At 40.8% G+C, this 21,470-nt stretch overlaps 2 protein-coding genes across 4 annotated transcripts in view; both read left to right on the top strand.

Annotated features, from left to right (window-relative positions):
• The window catches only part of ksr1a (kinase suppressor of ras 1a), a 34,553-nt gene extending 18,140 nt beyond the window's left edge, over positions 1 to 16,413 (top strand). Inside the window, exons 10-23 of one of the 3 annotated variants that reach the window (XM_005471912.4) lie at positions 106 to 277; positions 575 to 616; positions 896 to 944; positions 2,520 to 2,583; positions 2,921 to 3,205; positions 3,291 to 3,487; positions 3,582 to 3,678; positions 3,839 to 3,972; positions 4,381 to 4,512; positions 4,637 to 4,772; positions 4,980 to 5,113; positions 6,285 to 8,554; positions 13,530 to 13,791; positions 15,160 to 16,413. In XM_005471912.4, the coding sequence (XP_005471969.1) occupies positions 106 to 277; positions 575 to 616; positions 896 to 944; positions 2,520 to 2,583; positions 2,921 to 3,205; positions 3,291 to 3,487; positions 3,582 to 3,678; positions 3,839 to 3,972; positions 4,381 to 4,512; positions 4,637 to 4,772; positions 4,980 to 5,113; positions 6,285 to 6,291 (1,449 nt within the window). In that variant the 3' untranslated portion in view covers positions 6,292 to 8,554; positions 13,530 to 13,791; positions 15,160 to 16,413. Of the gene's footprint in view, positions 1 to 105; positions 278 to 574; positions 617 to 895; positions 945 to 2,504; positions 2,584 to 2,920; positions 3,206 to 3,290; positions 3,488 to 3,581; positions 3,679 to 3,838; positions 3,973 to 4,380; positions 4,513 to 4,636; positions 4,773 to 4,979; positions 5,805 to 6,284; positions 8,555 to 13,529; positions 13,792 to 15,159 lie in introns of those variants that run through there. The other 2 variants (XM_025910851.1, XM_025910852.1) reach the window with 2 other exon arrangements.
• Positions 16,414 to 17,762: 1,349 nt separating this feature from the next.
• Positions 17,763 to 21,470, top strand: LOC100704174 (oligodendrocyte-myelin glycoprotein). The gene is made up of 2 exons (XM_003450466.5): positions 17,763 to 18,310; positions 19,037 to 21,470. Exons 1-2 carry the CDS (start codon positions 18,303 to 18,305, stop codon positions 20,388 to 20,390), a joined length of 1,362 nt encoding a protein of 453 aa, XP_003450514.1. The 5' UTR covers positions 17,763 to 18,302; the 3' UTR covers positions 20,391 to 21,470.

The following is a 21,470-nucleotide window of genomic DNA, read 5'->3' as shown; positions in this document are numbered from 1 at the left end:
AGGAAAATAAAGCATAGAGCTTGTTGAAGGAATCTTGAAGGCAATGCAACATGGCTATGAAATAGCAATCATGCTTAGCGTTGTAACCTTCCATCTCGGTCCCAGCAGGATCATCCACCAGTGCTGAACCAGCTGGACTCCAGCAGCAACCCATCCTCCACCACTTCATCCACACCTTCCTCCCCAGCACCCTTCCAGCTGAGCAACCCCCCCAGTGCCACGCCACCGCCCAACCCTTCGCCCAAAGGTCATCGAGACAGCCGATTTAATTTCCCAGGTAAGCTTGGGTACAGAATCACAAACACAGATGCACAGATACACATGTAGAGTTTATACTGAAGATGCATGCTGACATTGTTCTGATTTTTCCTCAGTGTTTGCATTTGACGATTAACCTTTTCTGGTTCAGGAGTGTGGCGGTCCCACAACTACTTACCCTTTTTCCCCCATACACGATATTAACACTAAAAGGAGTTTTTAAGAAGATCTCTTAATTCAAAGCTTCTCTAACCAAAAACTCTTGTGTCCCTTGCCTTGCTTATCACTCTTCCCCTTCTCTTTTTCTTTGAAAAAGCTGCCTGTTACTTTCAGCATAGACAGCAATTTATCTTCCCGGGTGAGTTGATGGTCCCAAAGTGTCATACTACGTTGTTAAGATCCCTTCATCCCTCTCTCCCTCCACACCATGGCTTCTCTACAGTTTTCCGTCTCCTGCATGTTTGCTTTTAAGGGTTATAGTAGTTAGATTAGCTGTGTTTAACTGTGTGGCAGCATTCTGATGCCATCTGCTGGAAGTAGTAGGAAATTGCATGAGCAGTCATGTTCATGTGTGGTGCTGGCTCTGTAACTTTTGCTCCCCTTGGTCATCCCTAACTGGTGTCATTTTCCTCTGCAGATGTTTCCAGTCCTGCAAATTTCCACTCAGATGTTCTCCAGGACAGAGTGTAAGACTTTTTTGTCTCAAGCTTTAATCCAAGTTTTAGTGACTAGACAGTATTTTGGGTTATTTGCAACCCTGTTTCTTAAAAATGCCATAATGCTCTAAAATGTAAATAAAAGCAGAATGTGATGATCTGCAAATTATGTAAACCCCATGTGTAATTGAATAACACAGCAACACCTTAAATAAATGTAAAATGTTGAACATGAGAAACTTTATTTTGCTTTGAAACTTCAATGTTCTGTTAAATTTTTAAAAAGGTGTGACCGGGGTCAAGAAAATACTTGAGAGGTATGCTGCTGGAAAATCTAACTAGGTCAGCTAGCAAAAGTTGGGTTTTTTTGTTGTTTTTTTTTAATATGGTTGGGTTTAAAAAGAGCAACTAACAGAGACGTATTCTGAATTACTGTATGTACGAGTTGATCAACAGAAAAATCTAATTTACTGGAGCATTTCATCATCTGTGGAGCATAATGTCATTAAAAGATTCAGAGAATCCAGAGAAATCTGTGCACCCAAGGGACAAGGGCAGCAGCTATTATTGGATGGGTATGAGCTCTGGGCTCATCGGTGACACTGCGTTATAAACACACAAGGTTTTATTGTGAAAATCTCAACGTGGACTCAGAACACATGCAAAACCAGTCCATGAATGCATTTAGTTGTTGCATACACATTAACAAGTTAGAGCGCTTTCTTGCCAAGAAAATATAGGATCAAGAAACACAGCTGACACATTGACAAATGTGACCAATAAAAAAATGATATCCTATTTAGAGGTTATGGGCACGATGTCCATGTTTCATATTCAGGGAAAGTCTAAGACAATGCAAGATCATATTTAAATGTATGAGAACTTCTGACATGAACTCTTCATGGGCATGAATATTATGATCATTTTAAGCTTTTAATGTGTGAACTGATGATCCTTTAATCTGCATTTGTTGAGAAATGGCTCCAAGAGACTTTCCCAACTTCAGTATATCTACAATTCTCCTTTTTTTTTTTTTTTTAGATTGGGTTTGAATAATGGTCAGTCTAATGATTGCAATAAATACAAACTACTAGTTGTAGTCAATCATGATTGCTAATGATCAACTACACTGCCTTTTACCTTGCTAAAGCCTTTAACTTAGCTTTGGCAAGTTAAGACATTATGGAACCTTAAGCACCCTTATTTAAGTATTTGAGTCCCTATGTATAATTATGACCCTGTGCGGATTAAAGACGATCCAAAATAAATTCAAACTTTTGCACCCAATACTTGTTTATGTTGAGGCTTTAAAGAAGCATGCTGTACAATCATTCCACTCTGGAGAAAGAACAGTTCAAAGAAATCATTAAAACTGGCCTCCCTGCAGTACAGATCTGTCACCCACAAAACATTTGGCGCTTTTATCAGAATCTCACCTTCACCATTTGTCATGATGTCTTTGTACTATTTAAAATGGAATATAGGACTTAAACTATCTGGCTTAACTTGCATTTTGTGCAGCGTCGCTCTTTTGGAAACAGCCTTTTATTTTTTATTTTTTTGTCTTCCTTTGAACCCCTCTGATATCAGTGTTCTGTGTCACAGCAGTGAGATAGAGCCATCATCGGACGACGTACATGATGAGCTGGTAGAAGATGACGATGAAGAGGTATTGCTGGAGATGCAGTCTACAAAATATTCTTTTGTTGTACTGTTTCCTGGCTCTTCACTTATTAGTCTGTACAGTGAGGCAACTTCAGAAATTGGTTTTGTTTAATTTTGTTTTCAGTTTTTAGGCACTTATACTTTCATTTCCTAAAAGGTTGGACAAATCTCAACTAGGGTATGAATTTAGCTCAGGTGATTGACCATTGAGATTTCATTAAACCATCCAAATGTAACCAAAAGGTTTGTGACTAAAAGTCCCTGTGACATCTGTTGATTAGAACCTGCTCAGATGGCAACACTGGCTTTTTTTCTTACCAAAACCATCGCCACTTTTGCAGGAAGGGGACGAGGAGGTCGATGATGAAGATCACGAAGGGGAGGAGGAGGACAATGAGGAGGATGATGAGGACAATGTGGATGGAGGAGAAGATGAGGATGACAGGGGGGAGATCAGGATGAACATGGGCTCCGACGGCGAGTGCGATGAGCTGGATGATCTGCCCAACTCTCGGGGAAACCAGTGGAAGGGCCCCATCTCCCGCAAGGCCAGTCAGACCAGTGTTTACCTGCAAGAGTGGGACATCCCCTTTGAACAGCTGGACCTTGGGGAGCTCATAGGAAAGGTGAGGAATCTACCCAACGAATTCATAGTGTGTTGCATACTCGGAAAAAAAAAAAAATCAGACGGTTTGTGTTTTGTTTATCCAGGGCCGCTGGGGAAAAGTGCACAAGGGCCGGTGGCACGGCGAGGTGGCCATCCGGCTTCTTGAGATCGACGGGAACAATCAGGACCACCTAAAGCTCTTTAAAAAGGAGGTGATGAACTACAGACAGACCAGGCACGAGAATGTGGTCCTCTTTATGGGAGCCTGCATGGCTCCACCCCACCTGGCCATTATCACCAGGTGAGAACAAAAATATCACACATTACCTCAAAAACGACTCTAAACCGATGCATGTGTTTGCTTTAATTGAATGATTTTTCTCTCACTCCTGCAGTTTTTGTAAAGGGAGGACACTCTACTCAGTAGTTCGAGACACTAAAAACACTCTGGATATTAACAAGACAAGACAAATCGCTCAGGAGATTGTAAAGGTATGTGTTTCTTTTTGTCTGTTAATTTGTGAGAAACATGACACCTTAGGGGAAAAAAGTCACGTTACGTACTAGAACATAGGAGAAGTGTGTAGTCAAATATATAATTTTCTATTACTGTGTTTTCGTTTGTCTGAACACCGTTGGCCTGCTGATACAGGGAATGGGCTATCTGCATGCCAAAGGCATTGTTCACAAAGACTTGAAGTCAAAGAACGTTTTTCATGACACCAATAAGGTTGTGATCGCAGACTTTGGCCTGTTTGGGATCTCTGGAGTTGTTCAGGAGGGAAGGTAAGAAACGTGTCCACCGCCCCACACCCCAAAGAGACCTTAAAACTATGACCTTAACTAAAGGAGTGCTAAAACCACTCTATTATCTGGGAACACCCACTGATCTGTGATAATCGCTGAGGTCTGCAGTGTTACTTCTGTAGCCATCTCCCTTGTCAGCCAGTAAAAAGAGGGAAGTCTCCTGATTGTAAAATTACAGGCATTTTCTGGACACTCTTGATTTCTGAAGCACATTTTGAGCGCACATCTTGCTAATTTTGAGCCTTCTTTTTGTGTATGGTTCATTAGTAGCTAACAGGAGTTAGAGACTTTATTTAGTGAATGCATTTTGTTCTCTTAATACATCTTTTCCCCTCCATTTAACGTGTTACTGAAAACTTTTTTTTGTTTGTTTGTTTGTTTTTCCAGGCGTGAGAATAAACTCAAACTTCCACATGGCTGGATTTGTTATCTCGCACCAGAGATTGTGCGCAGAATGAGCCCAGGTAACAATGAGGACCGCCTCCCTTTTTCCACCGCAGCAGATGTGTACGCCTTTGGGTAAGTTCTTCATGCATATCTGGTTGAGTTCTGTCTTAACTTTCACTGACTAAGAAGGAAGTCCACCATTTGAATTTTTTTTTTTTTTTTTTTTTTAAATGCTCTTCCTTTTCCCCACTTCAAGCACAATTTGGTATGAGCTTCAAGCTAGGGACTGGCCAATCACTAACCAGCCTGTGGAAGCTACCATCTGGCAGGTGGGGAGCGGAGAGGGCATAAAGAAGATTTTGGCAGAGATCAGCCTGGGAAAGGAGGTCACTGTGAGTTGGACCATGAGCGTGTCAGTCATTCAGAAATGTAGATGTTTGTCCTGCTTGTGTAAGAGTGGAAAATACCCATGCTCTACTGATGCAACGATATCAAGATGTTGCAGCAGTTTTTAGATCAATCAGTTGTAGTTCACAGTGCGGTGAGTGCGGGTCAATGGTTTGCCAGTCACATTGAAACGAAGTGGTTTCTTGTTTCAGGAAATCCTCTCTGCCTGCTGGGCATATGACTTGAGAGAAAGGCCGACCTTTACGCAGCTGGCTGACATGCTGGAGAAGCTACCCAAACTCAACCGCAGACTGTCCCACCCTGGACATTTTTGGAAGTCTGCAGAGTAGGTATCCCAGAAATGAAGGATGGTGTGAAGACACTGGACCTGTCAACACAAAAACCTTTCTTTCCTTTTTCTTATGTGTTTATTGAGAGTGGAATATCAGATCAGAGCTGGGTTCAGCTTTAGTACTGGGCTTGGATGAAATGTGAATCTTGAAATTTATAGCTGGAAACATGACTTCTGAACTTGAATTCCTTGCACAGCACTGTTTATTGAAATGAGACATTTTTGGCAAAAATAAGTCTGTCATACAGAAATTTGTTACATTTGTGACCAACAGACTATAGCTAGAGTGTAACTGGGTAATGCATAGAGATCAAAGTAAAACTCAGCTGAATGCATGTAGATATTTGGACGTAAAACATCAAATCGAATCTTTGCTTTAGTCTTTTCATTCTTAAATAGACCACCTTAACCACTTCATGCAACCACATATGCCTCTTTTCCTGGCATTAGCATTAACTTTGTTATAGCCTCACTTCTCCACTGTTTCCTACATTTTATCGCTTTTATGCAGTATTGTCCAAAAGTGTTGAGCCACCCCTGTCTTCTTTATATTTTGCTTTCAATGAGTCATAATAGTTTTCCTGGCTTGATAGAAAACAGAACAAAAAGCAGCCAGCATACAAAGAAGTGATCCAAATGTCCTTCATGAACACTGAAGACTACTTCAGGAGTAGTTATACCAAGTATTTCAAGATCACTAGAATTGAACAAACTCTGTTTTTGCGTTCTATGTTACATTTCCATGTAGATTTGGACAAGTTTCCATCAATCACTGCACCTATGTCCCTTTTTCCTGGCAACATATATAGAAGCAAAAAGTGGGTGAAGACTTTTGCAAAATACTGTATGGTTTGCTTTTTCACACACCTTTATTGCATTTGCCATTTGCTTCGAGACTGCTGCCAGCAGTCACTGGGCTTCACTCTTGTTTCTTAAATAGCAGCTTTGCACAGCTGGTTTTCAAATGACTTCTAAATCACATTAAACATGCCTTAAACCTTTTAAATCTCATGAATGTCCTCTAACTAATCAGTGCGTGCGATATCTTGCTTTCTCCAATGTAAGCCTGTTAACTTTTCACTAACCGTCTAATGTCTGTTTTCTTCTGCTTTTTTTTTTTTTTTTTTTTTTTTTGGTCTTTTTCTTTTTCTCTTTTCTAATCTAGGTTGTAGCCGTCACTCTGAAACAAAAGCAATGCAAAACAAAGCCTGGGTCTGCCTTGCATGCTCCTGAATCCTTAACTCTTACAGGATTGATCAAAGCATTGCCTCTGTCTGAAACAGGCGCCACTTCCACTAATCCACAGTCCGATCTTCCGTGTTGTGTTATTTCCTTGTTCGGAAGAGAGGATCGTTGGACTGAGGTGTGACGGACAACTGTTGTCGCCCTCCACCCTAAATCCCTTCATTCGTCTAAAAACAAAAAAAACAGCTCTTTGCCTTCCTGCTGGTCTTCTCCTGTAATGTCAGTCGAGACTATGAGGCTTCTGACTAACCGGCTTGTGGTGTCTGTGCTGAGACTGACTGGTGTGCTGTGGTCTGTGCCTGCTGATGGCTGCCCTGTCCTCGGCCCTGCTCAACTTCTCTGTGCTGCTGCGATGTGGTTGTTCTTGCCAGGGGTGGTCCTGACCACATGGCTCTCTTTCTATCTAAAACACGAACACGAACACACACGCACACACGCAAATACACACTGCTGGACAAAAAATGGACCTTAATACCAAACACCCTGCTTCATTTATCTCTTCACTCCCTGGGTGGTGGTGGTGGAGGGGGTTTGACACAACTTTGACAGGCTGCTTGAGTGATGATCTTAAACCACCTGCCTCCTCCTTCTCAGATTTTTTTATTTTATTTAAATTTTTTTAAGGATTGTAGGATGGCATGTGCTGAGAAGTCTAAATGCAATATGCACTTTGTCAAAATGGAAAAAAATCATAGACTCCTATTTTTTTGTTTCTTTTGTTTTTGAGTAGGGTTTCTTTTGCAGTGTTTATTTTTCCCTTGGACAGTGTGATATACTTATTTGTCATTTTTGGAGCGTGGTCTGGTGAATTCACTGTTTATTCGATGCTTGAAAAAGGGGGCACTGATAAAGAGTTGTGTATGCTAAACAAGCTGAAGTGGAAGACAAATGCAAACAGAAAACAAAGACTATCTACACGAAAATAGAAAACTACCGTCTATTTCTTTCTGCAGACTTTTTAATAGCAATGCTCATCTGTTGAAGTGTGAAGTGCACCTTAAAAGGACATTGCTTCGGGGAGTTGAGTGATCGCATTTTCTGTGCAACAAAAAAAAAAAGAAAGAAAGAAAAGAGGGAAGGAGAAATCAGGAATCTGGTGCAAAAAAGTGTCCTATACCTTCCTTAAACAGTACCTCTTGTGCGTGCTTGTGTATACTGTTTGTGATTGCTGGCTTCAGTTGGTGTGCTTGTGGTTATGTGTCGACTGAGTGAGCGTACTGTGTTGGAACATGTAGGGTTGTTTTTGTTCTGTTTGATTTTTTTTTTTTGGGGGGGGGGGTATTTGTGAAAGACTACAGTAAATGTTGTGTTGCAAATCCAATGGTATGTAATGTACTGTATATACATTATTTAATGTACAGCAAATTAAGACGATTCTTCTAATATTTCTACAAACATTTTATATGTAAAACACATGACAACATTTTTGAACTGGTGGTACTCTGGCTATTACAGATGTGCATATATATTTATATTTTTTTCATGTACAGAATGCTGTATAAAAGCTGTACAATTTTTTTTTTTTTTTTTTAAGTATTGGCCAATCCGTGTTTTTGTTTTCTTTTTTTTATGTTGTTGTAAAAATTCATATTTTTGTATTGCATGTGATTACCATTCTGTACACGCAGTTTGTGTTTTCATCCATGGAAAACAATAAAGTGAGGCTTGTCATGTAAATACAGCTGATACGGTTATTTTGCAGCTGATGGTAAGTTGGTAAAATGTGTGTTTTCCAGCACAGGTATTCACAATAACTGCACTATGTATCATATCAACATGATGGCATCAACTGACCAGATCCCAAAGGTGCTGTGTTGCACTGACATCTGATGAATGTGGAGGCCATCTGGTCAAAATGAAATCACTTTGTTTAAGAAACTAGTTTGAAATTATTTAGGCTTTGTGACATTGTGCTCATTAAGGGATGGACATGCTCAGGAACAATACTCAGGAAGGCTGTGCTGTTTAAATCATGCTCACAGGGAAGCCAAAGAGTGCCAGGAAAACATTCCCCACATCATTACACCATCACCAGCATCATGAACAGTTGATACAAGGTGAGATGGAGCCATGCTTTCATGTTGTTAATCACGTGTTCAGAAAGCAAGGCAGGCAACTGCTTGGTCCCAGAGGGCTGGCAGATTTGGAATTACAGCAACGACAATAAGAAGGGGGGAAAGCAAGACTGGGGTGAGTGGATTAAATATAATATTAAATTACTAAACACTGCTAGTTTAGCCTTAACTGTGGGAGAAAGAAGCCTGAATAACGTAACTTCTGCTACCATCAAATTCATTCTTTTGTTTACTTTGAAGTTTCACATTAACTTGGCTAGCTGTGCATTAAGTCTCCATGTTTCTGTTTGTTCGTTTGTTTTTGTGATGTCAGATTTTTTGTAACGTGGTGATCAGTGCTGGTTGGAAGGACCACCTTTGAATTTTTATCTTTGGCCCCAACAGACTGTAGAAACACCACTGCACATTTTTGGCCAGAGAACTGCAGCTTACTGGATGTTTTCTCTTTATCGGCCTATTCTCTGTAAACCCTGGAGACTGTTGTGCGAGCAAATTCCCAGTAGATCAGCAGGTTCTGAAATACTCCGATCAGCCCATCTGGCACCAGCAAACATGCTACTTTCAGTAGAAATGTGAAAGAGAGAGAAAACTGTAGAAAGATAAAACATGCTCTAGACTTCTTCTTTTTTTTCTTTTTTTTTGCACCTTTCAAGCTTCAGCACATTCAGTTTAAATTACATGAATATGCTAAATATAACCAATCAAAGCAAGTTTCAATTTTAAATGTGATTTGTTTATGTCAATGTTTGAATTCTTTTAATGCAAACTGCAAGCATTATTAAGTACAGTCTTGGTTGCTAAATGATTTGGGGTTCAGTATAAAAATGCAAATAAAAACTGAAAGCCATGATTTTAAAATAATTTGGATATAGTACAAATACAAACTAATAAAATGCTGATAACTGTGAACTGCTGTAGTTTAAAAATGTATGCATACTTCAACTTTTATGCATGTTTTATGTGTATACTTTTGAACATCTCTCCTTTATTACAACACTCCATAAACACTTTGGGAAGCTGGTTAAGCTCAGTGAGTGAGCAGGCAAACATATGCCTGGTGGCCGGAGAGCAGTAGGCTCGGGTTTGAGTCCCACCCTCAACCCTTTGCAGCATGTCTTCCCCTCTCTCTGTCCCCCTTTTCCTGTCTGGACCAGTTTATTTTTTAAAGAAATATTGAAATATTTTTTCCATTCTGTGCTTAAGATAACATTACTGTTCCAGTTCTCTTTTCTCAAGTTTTTATATATGATATGTTTTAGAAGCAGCCAGGCCAGATTATCAGTTTGGCATTGTCTTGCTGATATAAGCAAGGCTGTTCCTTAACGAAATGTCATCGCACGGGGGCACGTTGTGCAAAGACTGTATGCCTTATTCAACATTAACTCTTTCCCCCATGAAGACAACATTTGTCAACCTCTACCATACCTTTATGATGAGTTTTGACACCTGAGGATATATTAATTAAGAAGTGTTTTTGATAACTGTCAGAATAGGTTCTGGGTTTTTCCATGAGGCCCTATAAGGTGTAAGAGCAGAAATCACCCTCACTAACTTCTGACCTTTTGTTCTGGAGACTTTCCTGAAATATGACAGAAAGTGCTTGGTTCAAAAAACAGTAACAAGGGTTACCCACAGTAGGAGTCCAAGGAGGTGAGAGTTTATGGAGCCTGCACAGTGCACTAATGCCCCTCATAAAATCACAGATGCTGCTTTTTGAACAGTGCACTGATGCCTTTTAGGAATCGCTGACAGACTGTGTTCACTGAAACTTATTTTGAGAAGTGTTCCCGACCCAAGGCAGTGATTTCCACTATAGAGGGCTATTTTTAAACTTATTGACAGATATTCAGATTTGATTTCCTGTTATTGGCGACTATCAAACCTTTGAGTCGCAGAGCAGCTGAATAGGGGAATAATGTTGACGCGCCTGCTGTTGAAGCGTTAGTCAAAGTTCCGATTTAAAACTCCTTTATTTCTTATCAAAAACCCTTAATGATCAAAACATTCCAGGCTTGAGCAGCCAGCAAAAGTCGACTCCCCCCATCACCTACTCATTCAGAAAAATTCCCTCGGGAAGCGAACAGTTGATATAGCAATCACTACTACTATTACCAACACCACATGACCCAAAGCTACGCCTATCCACCACACCCGTCTTTATTCTTTGCATATGATTACACTAATTTTCCAGACTTCTGTTGTCCCATTTTTTAAACAGGTTACTCACCTCAAACTGAGTCATTATTATTTAAAAGGCAATATCATTTCTCCATTCCAGCATCTAATATGTATTTTATTTTAGTGAGAGTGACTTTTAAATGGTCTGCAAATAATTCTATTATGTTACATTTATTAATGGGATATTGCAATATCCCATTTCATAATTAGATGGAAAAATGTTCAAAAATGTACAAAGCAGTCAAAGAGCTGCACTCACTGAAGACCGTATAGGCAGACAACCTATCAGCAAATACTGGGGTTAGCTAGGAGAGCGTCGAGTGGCAGTCATACAATTAATGTCCAAAACAAAGAAAACAAATCCAAACCTATAATAAATTATAGATATTATCTTATCAAAAATAAACTTCCATGCTTATTATAGCTGAACATTATAGATCCAAGCCAAGAGCAGGCTGAGCACAATCCCATTTTTCCTCTAGGTGGCATAAAGACCCAGAAGAAAGTTACAAGTGTTTGCCATCTTTCCTTTTATGATCAAGACATGATGAGACACTGCTTTTTTTTAATGGTTTTTCACATTTTACATTAACTTTTGTCAAATATGTAGTAACTTGATGGCAAACATGTAAACGATGTGCCTTAAATTTTAAGCTCACTTCCTCAGTTTGTTCAAATTCGACATGTCAAGAATAAACTACTTAGAATTTACCAAAGATGGTGCTACTTTTAACCTCAAAAAGATAATTTTTTGGCTACGAGTCGAGAATTCATTTCATACAAATGTCTAATTGGTTTAAAAAATGTGGGGCAGTGACATTAATGAGAACATAAGCTCAAAGGTTAACTTCACTGTGTGACCATCATATTCTGCAAACACTCATTTATTAGTTTTCAATTTCATACCTTGGTAGCAGATGAGAGAGGGTGGCCAGGTTTTGCATTTGGTCTCACTCTGAAACAGTGACAATAATCGAAAGTCTCACTATGAGTCAGTAAACACAAGAGCTTCAATGGTTGTATCTGGAGGTAGATAAATAAGCAATTCCAGTTTCCCTTTTGGTTTGGAAGCTTTTCTGTGACCTTCAGTCAAGTTTATGAGGCCTCGGAAGGTGCCTTGATAATGAGTGCTTGTGCTTGCGTTTGGTCTTTGAAATGTTTTATCTGAAGAAGAAAGAAGAATGATGGGTTGATTTCTGTATATTGGCATCAATGGCAAAGAGAGGACCTTGTATATTCTACTGCAGCTAAAAAGCTCTTTGACTCCAACTGGTACTGGATCACATGACCATCGTTTAGTGGGGGAAAAATGTTTCCATTACTGCGAGGTCAGCTACAGAATGACAAATAGTCATTTGTTTGATTTTGTTACCAATTTAGCAAGCTGAAAGTATACCAGCATAACATGTATAACCAGTGGTATGTGTTATGCCAGGCATGTTCAAATCAAACCCAGAAATCACACGAAAAGCCTTCACACACACATGGCCACAATTTGGTTTTGAAACAGAGGGCAAGGTGAGAACACAACAGAGAGCTTTCTCGTGGTCATTCTGACATTTGCTGAGTGCACCACTACAACTGTCAACCATCAATTGATGACCTTGGGACTCTCCTTAATGAAGCTGTCCACCAACACAGCCAGCAAGCTGGCTATTTATAGAAGTGAAGGTACTGAAAGAGCAAAAGAAAAAAGGGGAAAAAAAGTGGGGCAGCTGGGCGCACGCAAAACATCTACAACAAACACACCGTGATCTTACTAACAAATGGGGACTTTCCGTCATTCAGCGAAAGGTGAGGGGTTTTTGAGATGAAGTCATCCCCTTTCCTTTTGTTCTCAGTTCCCCTCATACATATTTAGCCTTTTCATCCTTCTCACTTTTATTAGATTAAGTCAGCATTTAGGGCTCAAGGAGAATTAACACTCTTTGTCAGAATATTTGGCCACTGCCAGTGTGAGGACCAAGCAAATAAAGGACTATAGATGGTAGATTAAAGCAGCATGACAGGTTACCTTTAATACCTTTAATTTTGCTTTGTCATTTTTTTATTACCAATTTTTACTGTCTGGTGTTGTTTTCATGCTCGTGATGATTAAATTGTCTGCAGCACAGCAGGTTAAGCAGCAGGGAGTCACAGAGTCCAGACTTTTCCGTCTCTACTTGACCGCCTGCAGAAAACATCCAGTTTATCTGCAACATCTTACCAAATTAAACATTCCCCTCTAAAGCTGAAAGTTATGAGTGCAGGTGCAGGTGCAGACTGCCTAAATAGCCAGAAGTCACATGGGAAACTCAGCATACAGTAAGAGAGGAAAATAAAAGGGGAAGTTGATAAAATAACTTGATTTTTGATGCAAATTTCTTTTTTCTTTTTTTTTTTGCTGTTGGTGAACTGATGCGGAATAATGTTTTTCATAAATGTTTTATGTGATCTATAAGTGCTTGTTCTGTTGTGCTTTTTCGCTGCATGTGGTGTGTGGTAACCAAGTGTCAGAAAGGTTGTACGCTGTTTGTTGTATGACATTTACCAATGCCTATAATTAAAAGTGCTCTGTGAGCGGTCGGAGAGAGCTCAGACAAAAATATGTAGGTGAAATTGAAGACGACAGATATAGGCATGATTATTATTGCTTTAGGTTTCCAAAAAAATGAATCTCTGACACGTCAGCTTCTGTGAAAGGCCTTTAAGAACAATAGAATTGCTCAAAATAATTGTGTAAAAAATAGCACAGTTTGCAGCTCGACTGGTGTCGTTGCTTTGCAAATTGTATCCTGAGATGAAACACGGTGGAATTTTGGGGCTGTTAGTTTCCCTCTCAGTTGTTAATACTGTAGATGCAGATGATTATGCAGTCCTAGGTAGGGCAACAATGTGTTTTACTGATTATTTACACCTCCTTCTTTTTATAGTATGCCACCCAACAGATGTCTGCGTGACCAGCAGCAACACAGAACAGAGCACCAAAACCACTTCCTTTTCTTAATATAGCCTAAATGGAGAAGTAAGAATGAGTCAGAAAGACAAGTGTGTCGTTGATTTAGATTACTGTCAAATCTCCCAGCAGCTTTCCACATCATTCACATCTCTTCACCTGCAACATACTGAATACGTGATTATAGTATTCACACAGAGCCGTAGTCTTCTTGGAACTATATCAAGATCATCATCAATGTAAGTCACAAACTTTATCTTTTAATGCGCAGCTTGATTATAAATCAAGTGCAGATCTCAGTTAGAAGAAGCTCTTGGTAGATTGCATGAGCAGTAAGCTTCCCGTCTATGTGGACCTTGGACACATAGATGGACTATTTGAGGGTTTGATAGCCGTTTAATTTTGGGAGCATAAAAGGAAAATTGTGTTTTCGCAAATATAAATTGACAGTGAAATACAGAAAAAAAAATTTAAATATGTAAACGTGTAATTAATAATTTTCCAAAGATTCACAAATGAGAAAATTACCAACCTATTACTCTTTTTGAATACCTAAGACTATATAACCCTATAATTAAAACAAATGTACTCATTAACTAATGAACAGTTTTCAAAAAAGTGATTTTTTCGGCATTAGTTTTTAACAAAGCAGAATGGGATGTCGTGTTTGATTAAATCAAATCTAAAATGTTAGTTTTCATCTTGAAGTGTTAGTCAGTGTTAATGGTGCGTACCACTAGTACAAATAAGATTGTGTATATTAAACAGGATTATGCACACTTTTTTAAAAAACTGTCCAACTCCACAGATGTAAGGATGTGATAAAGTTTGAGTTTAATGAAGTTCAAAACTATGTATGAATTTGTAGTTGATTTATGATAGCTGTATTTACATAGATCACTATAGAACTCATTATAGATGTTGGGGTAAGGCTGGGATGGTGGACAGGGTGCCTGACAAAAGTATACAACGATCCCTTCCATTTTAATACAACTCACTAATACTCTATACAACTGATTGGGACCCACACTTTGGAATTTTAAAAAGAAATCTCCAGTAGACTCAAAATGACACTGTCACTGATTTCTATGAAATGCAAAAAACAAGAGGTTAGTAATTATCATTATTATTAGTGTGCTTTTGCACCTTTAGTTTGTTTTGGGGGGGGGGTAATTTTTGGAAATCAAAGACACTGAGAAATTACAGAAACTATGATACCGCAGCTGACAGCTAAAGGAGAAGTACTCTGATTGCCATTGTTCAAATTTAAAATAGTTAGCATCAACATTTACATAAACAGCCATAAAGCCAATAAAGCCGATGAAGATGGAACTAATTATTCTATATGGTCCTGGACAGCTTGAGAAACAACAATGCTCTGTGATTAGTTTTTAAAACGGGAGCTGTCATATACACTAGGATGTGTTAGAGGAATAAAAACTGTAATAATTACGTCTAAAATGTTCTGGAGTTGATGTATAAAATATTAGGAAATGCAAAGGATAGCACAAGTCCCTTGTAATTGTACTAGTCTATTTCCTGTTCCTTTTCTGACATTACTGCAATAGGTGGATTTTAAACCATGCTGCTTTGCCATTTCTTCACAGATACAAATATGAATGGCCTGCTCATCCTGGGTGTATTGCTGTTTATTCCAGGGCAAAGTGGTGCTAACCATGCCAGCACCAGCCCTCAATCTATTCCCAGTGAATCCACAACTAATGTATCAACAACAACTTCCACTGGTTCTACAAGCAGGACTGAATCTCAGCCTGCCACTTACACTGTCTCCACTACCAGCATCACCACCACCACCACCCCTGTGAGAACAGGAACCACCACCCGAAGTGTTTTTCTACATTTCACAGCTAAATGCCGTGACCTGTACATACTGTCTGGCATACTGTTATTAATCGCCGTTATTTTTATTATATCGACACTGATGTTGCTGTGCAAGGTGTGCCAGTTGAGGAGACGTCTGAGAACCGATGGCGAATCTGTCAGCAACAACGAGTACTGGATGAGGACTGACAATAGGGACAAAAGCAAGCCTGACTCTGAGAGAGAAGCCAAAGAGAGCACCATGTTAATGGCTGAGCTAACTCCAGCACAAGGGGAGACAAATAACGGCACCATCAAAGAAGACGGTGAGAAGGTAAAGGAAGATGAGAAAACACCAGAGGAGAAGGCAGTGGGAGATGCGGCCAACAGCGAGGAGGCTTCAGCCGCACCTGTAACTGCAGCTGAAGATTCACCCTCCCCCAACCCACAGGCGGCCACCGAAGCCCAGCCCAGCCAAGCTGTGGAAGCAGCCTCCTCTGAGGGCAAAGAGGAAGGTGATGTAGAAAAGAAATAGGAAGATTCCCATCTCATTCCTAAGATTCCCACAACTTCTAAATGCTCGGGTTTTATGGATGTCTTACACTGTGTGTTTCATACTTTGAATAGCTCATGAAATAACTCAAGAAACTGCCCCCTTTTGTGTTCTTATACAGCCTGCATCACTCTTCTTATATATTGGATAAGAAAAATGGGATAGTGATCAACTTCTTGAGTAAATCGTAGCACAAGACGTTGATGTCTGATAAGACAAGCTAAATATATGAACATTTTGTTTTCTTTGCCAGAGGATGTGATGTGGAGTTTTGTGTATAGCTGCCTTTATTTCACTTTGTTTAAAGCCTTTAACTGTAATTTTTTTTTCCAGGCAGATTTTTTGTTCTATTTTTGATTAACAAAATCAATTTGATAATCAACCAGCTGTGTGTATTCTAAGCTAGTCAACCATTTCTTACTGGAAAAACAACAGAGTGATGTTGCTTCCAATTCTTGTGTGTGAAAATTAAAATATTTTAACATTAGAATAAGCTTTTTGTTTCTTTCCCCCCAGCTCAACTTGTGTTTCACACTTTTTCCTCTCTTACTCTAATTTGACAATCACGCAACCAGCACAACAGAGATCCATCATTCAGAGTCATCATTGGCCCTTCAGCTGTGTAACGAGCTGGCTTTCGTGTGTGTGTGTGTGTGTGTGTGTGTGTGTGTGTGTGTGTGTGTGTGTGTGTGCGGTCTGCTTGATTAGCAAGCAGAGAATGTGCGTCCTCCAGGCAGTGCCACTCAACTCTAAAAGAATGCTCTCTTTCACCTCAGCCAGAGCTGACAAAAGACATACATAGAAGCACAGACACACACACACACACAGAAAACTTTTCCAAAAAACCAATACGGGGTTGTTTCCGCTGTCATGTGCAGAACTTTGTTTATCCTCATGCAGGTGACGTCATGATGAATGTGCACCTTTCTTTAACAGTTCTGAATAGTTTGTTCTCTGCTGAGCTGGGTAGTGCATCTACACCACTGGCACTGAATGCAAAAGTAGAAGAGATAAAAAGTAAAAGAGAGAAATAAAAGCATGGCTCTAGGTGATTTGCATGTACAGAGATGAAATAATGAGTAAATAATTTCAGCAACTTTTTACTGTCTGTATGGTGCAGCAGGTATACAAAGTCAAATTTGGGTTATTGGGTGTTCTTTTTTTTCTTTCCTGCTACTGCTGCAGTATTTGGCAATACTGCACGAGCTGAAAGCAGTTTTATAGCACGCTGAGGGTGGTGGTGGACAGAAGTGGAGTGATTGTGAAGCTTCTTGTAAGGGCCAGTTACAGGATACATGCATCTTAACCTCATCTCAGCAAGCTGCTAAACCCAGAAAAGAAAGTACAGAAAAGAAAAGGTGGGAAGGAAGTAATAAGCACTTTGCTGAAATGTGTTTTCGGTTAAGGTGACCACTGAGCTGAGACAATAAGTTAAAAAAAAGAAGATTCCCCTTAACTGCTGCCAGGGTTCTGCAGTCAGAAATGTGAGCTGCCTTTGTGCAAAAATAATTTTTGTCAAATTTGTCACACTTGATAAGTTGAAACACTGATTAACTGTCTCTTTGGACTAAGTCTAATTTTGTGGTAGCAATACAGCAATGCAGTGCAGAACGGAGAGTTGCCTGTATTGCTGATGACAGGTAGGAAGCTGCAGCAGAGGGAGAGTGCTCTGCAATAAATCATGGTGCTCTTTTGTGGCAGCCTCCAACATTTACGAGGAAAATAAGACCCAATTGAAGCACATCATTACATTTGCAAAAGGAGGCTTTAAGAGGGGGTGTAGATTCTGTGAGATAACTGATAACAGTCGATCCTATTTAAATACAAACAGGGCTGAAATCCGAGCACAGCAGCAGCTGCCGTTTTAAAATGCAGAGGGAAATCCTGAGAGCTGCCAGGTTTAGAAGGGACCGAGTGGTTTCCTTTGTAGAGTCCTTTTTATGCAGAGATCCCTTCATTATCCGCTACATTTCTCCTTACCTCCATCCTAATGCACCCCCTCAACCCCCACCTTACCCACTCACTAGCACCCCAGCCCTCCCCTTTCACTTCCACTGCACAGAGTAAATCCAGAGCTTGCAGTGTGTGATCACGCCAACCCCAAAAGATCCATAAGAGCTGGTAGTAAACTCTCAGCTTTTCAAGGAGCAGCCAAGGACCAAACTGCAAAGAAGTGAGGGCAGCCTGAGAAAAAAAAACTACAAAAAAACCTGCAATGGTCAAGTAGGCAGAGGTCAATTCTATGAGCGGAAAAGGGTGAAAAAAATCACCTTCAGCAGAACACCAGCTGGTCCTGGGATCAAAAGCAGAAAAGGACAGGGGAAAGAGGGGGCTGGACAGCGAGAAGGAGCAGAGAAAAGTGAGTGGAATGATAAAATGAGAAGGTGAGTTCTGAACAAATTTAATCACTCTTTTTACTCACACGTTCTGCCACACCCTCGGCTCAAAGATACTGCAGTTTCAACAGCGCGCAGCTCGCGGCTGTGTCTTCGCCTGCCTTCGGACCGGCTGATGCATGAGCTCTCTGTGGAGTCATTAATAAAAACCCATCTACTGAGCTAGTTCTCCTCCTCTGAGAGCATGGGAGTGACTTTACTGACAAGCGCTGATGACTGAACACGCAAACTGATGCCAGGGAAAATGACAGCAGGGATTTCTCATCCTTTTGTGATGGATGATTTTCTTCAATAGATTAGAAATATCCTCCTTCAGTTCAGATCAAGCGCTTATCAGTTCTACAAAAGGACACAATTAAGCACTCTCCTAATGGTGCATATAAAGGATACTGCTACAGAATCTCTAAAGACATGGCTGCATAATTGTGGGAGTCAGTTTGGCATGTGATGTTAATGTGTGTACCAGCAAACAATGTAGTGATGCACAGGAAACATTAAGCTACCTGTCTGTGCACATGTGTGAGAGATGTGTGTGTGTTTGTGGAGAGACAGTGAGAAAGAACCAGCCTGTATAGTTTGCAATGCTTTTCCTGCAAGCAGCAAATGTTTGTGTCTTGTGTTCACTAGTTTCACACCCTGCAGGCCTTGTTTTCAGTGTGCCTTCTGAAAATGATGCTGTGTACAAATAACACTGGTTTGCTGTCTTTCTTGCAGGTGGAAGCTTTCTCTTCTGGAGCTCGTGCTCGTGTTATGGCTTGGGTTGCGCGTTCTGGCTGTGTGTCCCTCCATGTGCTCCTGCAGTCGCAGCCACAGGGAGGTAGACTGCTCCTCGAGGGGTCTAAGAAGTCTGCCCAGTGGCTTACAGTACAACCTGCGCGCCCTTAACCTGTCCCACAACCGATTCCACGGCCTGGATGACCAACTTACCGCTTACACCCATCTCCGCGTTGTTGATTTGTCTCACAATCGGCTGAGCCAACTGCCCGCAAACCTACCTCGTTCCCTCTGGCGGATCTATGCCTCCTCCAACCGCATTCAGTTGTTGGATAAGAATGACACGGTCTACCAGTGGAACCTGCAGCTACTTGACCTCTCTGACAACAAAATGGAGAGAGTCACCTTCATCAACAACACGCTGACAAGTTTGTGCACGCTCAACCTCAGCCACAATCACTTCTGGACTTTGCCCACTAACCTTCCCATACGCCTAGAGATTATTGACCTGTCCCACAACTGGCTAGTAAAAGTACTTCCAGGATCTTTAGATCGGCTCCCCAGACTAACTTACTTCTACCTGCACGCTAACCGCTTCTCTGCAATGCCTTTTGGAGTCTTGGACAAAATGACATCACTCAAAGTCATTGCTTTGGGAAACAACCCTTGGGCTTGCCACCTTTACGCCGACATCAGCTACTTGCTCTCCTGGACTCAGCGTACCCCCGCACGTGTCCTGGGCTGCCCGTGCCACACCCAGCCCATCTGTGGAGGGGTGCACCCTGGCAGGACAGGAGGGTGGCATTATGCCTCCTACAACTTACCCCCATTGGCTGCCAGCGCCAAGGATCTGACCTCCATGACCCCTAAAGCTAGTGTCACCGGATGGTGGTATCTGTCTGTTTCTACCTCGCTGAACACTCCTGTTGCCCCCAGAGAGACATGGGGCACACAACACCACACTTTCACAGCCACACCCAGCATCAGCATGGCCACCCTGAAGTACAAAACCACAGGCACACACCTAACTATTGATCACTTGTCTGCAAGTGTTAGCTCTGATTCTCTTCATGTCTCTGCAACAAAGGAAACCTCAACCACAGACACAAGTCTCCTTACAGAAATGACCGACGAAGATAACACAACATCTTCCACAGATCAATTTTTTACCACAGATAGTCTGTCCATCCTAACAAAGAAGACAACCACACTTCGCACCAGAAGTGTGAGGAGGCAGAATCCATCCTTTCCAGGTGGTATGCCCAACACTAGCCCTGCTCTTGTTTCCTGTTCCTGGGTTTTATTCCTTCATAGCTCAGCCGTCCTGTCTCTCATCCTGATTCAAGTCCATTGAAAGACGAATGAAAAGGCCCAACACCAGTTTATAGCACAAACAAGTAGAACAGACACAAAACTGATTACTGCTGCTGCGCTGCAAAGCTTGCATACATATATTACCAGCTTTACAGCTTTAATTTCAATGACAGGCTTGAGCTGAGTGTACTGACACTTTTATAATTACATGTGCAAAAACAAACAACTTTTCTAACATTTTTACAAGCCCTGCTTTGAATGTCTTTTTAAGATTGTAATGAATCTAGCAGAGCACATGATGGCACTATACATCCAGGTACCAGTCTGTTATGTAACTGAGTGCCTGGTGCTTCATGGGCAGCAACAGTCTAATTCCAGGCTGGCCAAGGTGCATTTACATATTTACACACTAATGTCCCCAATTTAGAGTTTAAATGTTTTTTGTTTTTTTTAACTTTTTTTTATTGTTTCCCTATTTGTTTCCCCAGTTTCACTCTGGATGTATACTTTTACTTTGACTTTGTGCAACATTTCATCCTGTTAACTGTTTCCGCTCTCTCTGTAGCTGTCCTTGATGTGTGGCCTGCTTGTTTCATACAGGGGTCAGGATGTGTGATTGAAATGTTCGGGACACGCAGATAACAGGAGAGAACAGAGACTCTTTGGAGCAGAGGGCAGACAAATGGACATTGTTGCATCACTACGGTTTAACAAAGTCCAAATGCTGGGCGCTGCTTCTGCATTTTGATCACATCTCAGACTTAAGTGTCCTTCATGATTCAGTGACGCTCGTGAAAATTATCTGCATGCTGACTGAACGTCGCAGGAATGCTAACTTACTTGTGTCTTGCCGCAGAGCGTTAAAGAGCAGACACTTTCGTGATATTCAAATCTCGACTGCATTAAACGCCAATGATGTAGCAGCCTGCAGGTTGGTTTTTTTTTTACAATTTTAGTAACGCTTTCGCATCTAGACCTGAAAGCTGCCAACAGAGGGAGAAAAGCACCACAGAAATCTGCTTTTGATAAACTGAAGAAGAACTAATGTCAGGAATTAGTTTATTGCTGGGTGCTGCTTCAAAGTGTTTTCTGTAATGTTAAATAAAATGTCGGCTATTTA

The sequence above is a fragment of the Oreochromis niloticus genome, linkage group LG10 (assembly GCF_001858045.2).
Source record: "Oreochromis niloticus isolate F11D_XX linkage group LG10, O_niloticus_UMD_NMBU, whole genome shotgun sequence".
Taxonomy (NCBI): domain Eukaryota; kingdom Metazoa; phylum Chordata; class Actinopteri; order Cichliformes; family Cichlidae; genus Oreochromis; species Oreochromis niloticus.
The sequence above is the reverse complement of the archived record's forward strand: the minus strand, read 5'-3'. Positions and strand labels throughout refer to the sequence as shown.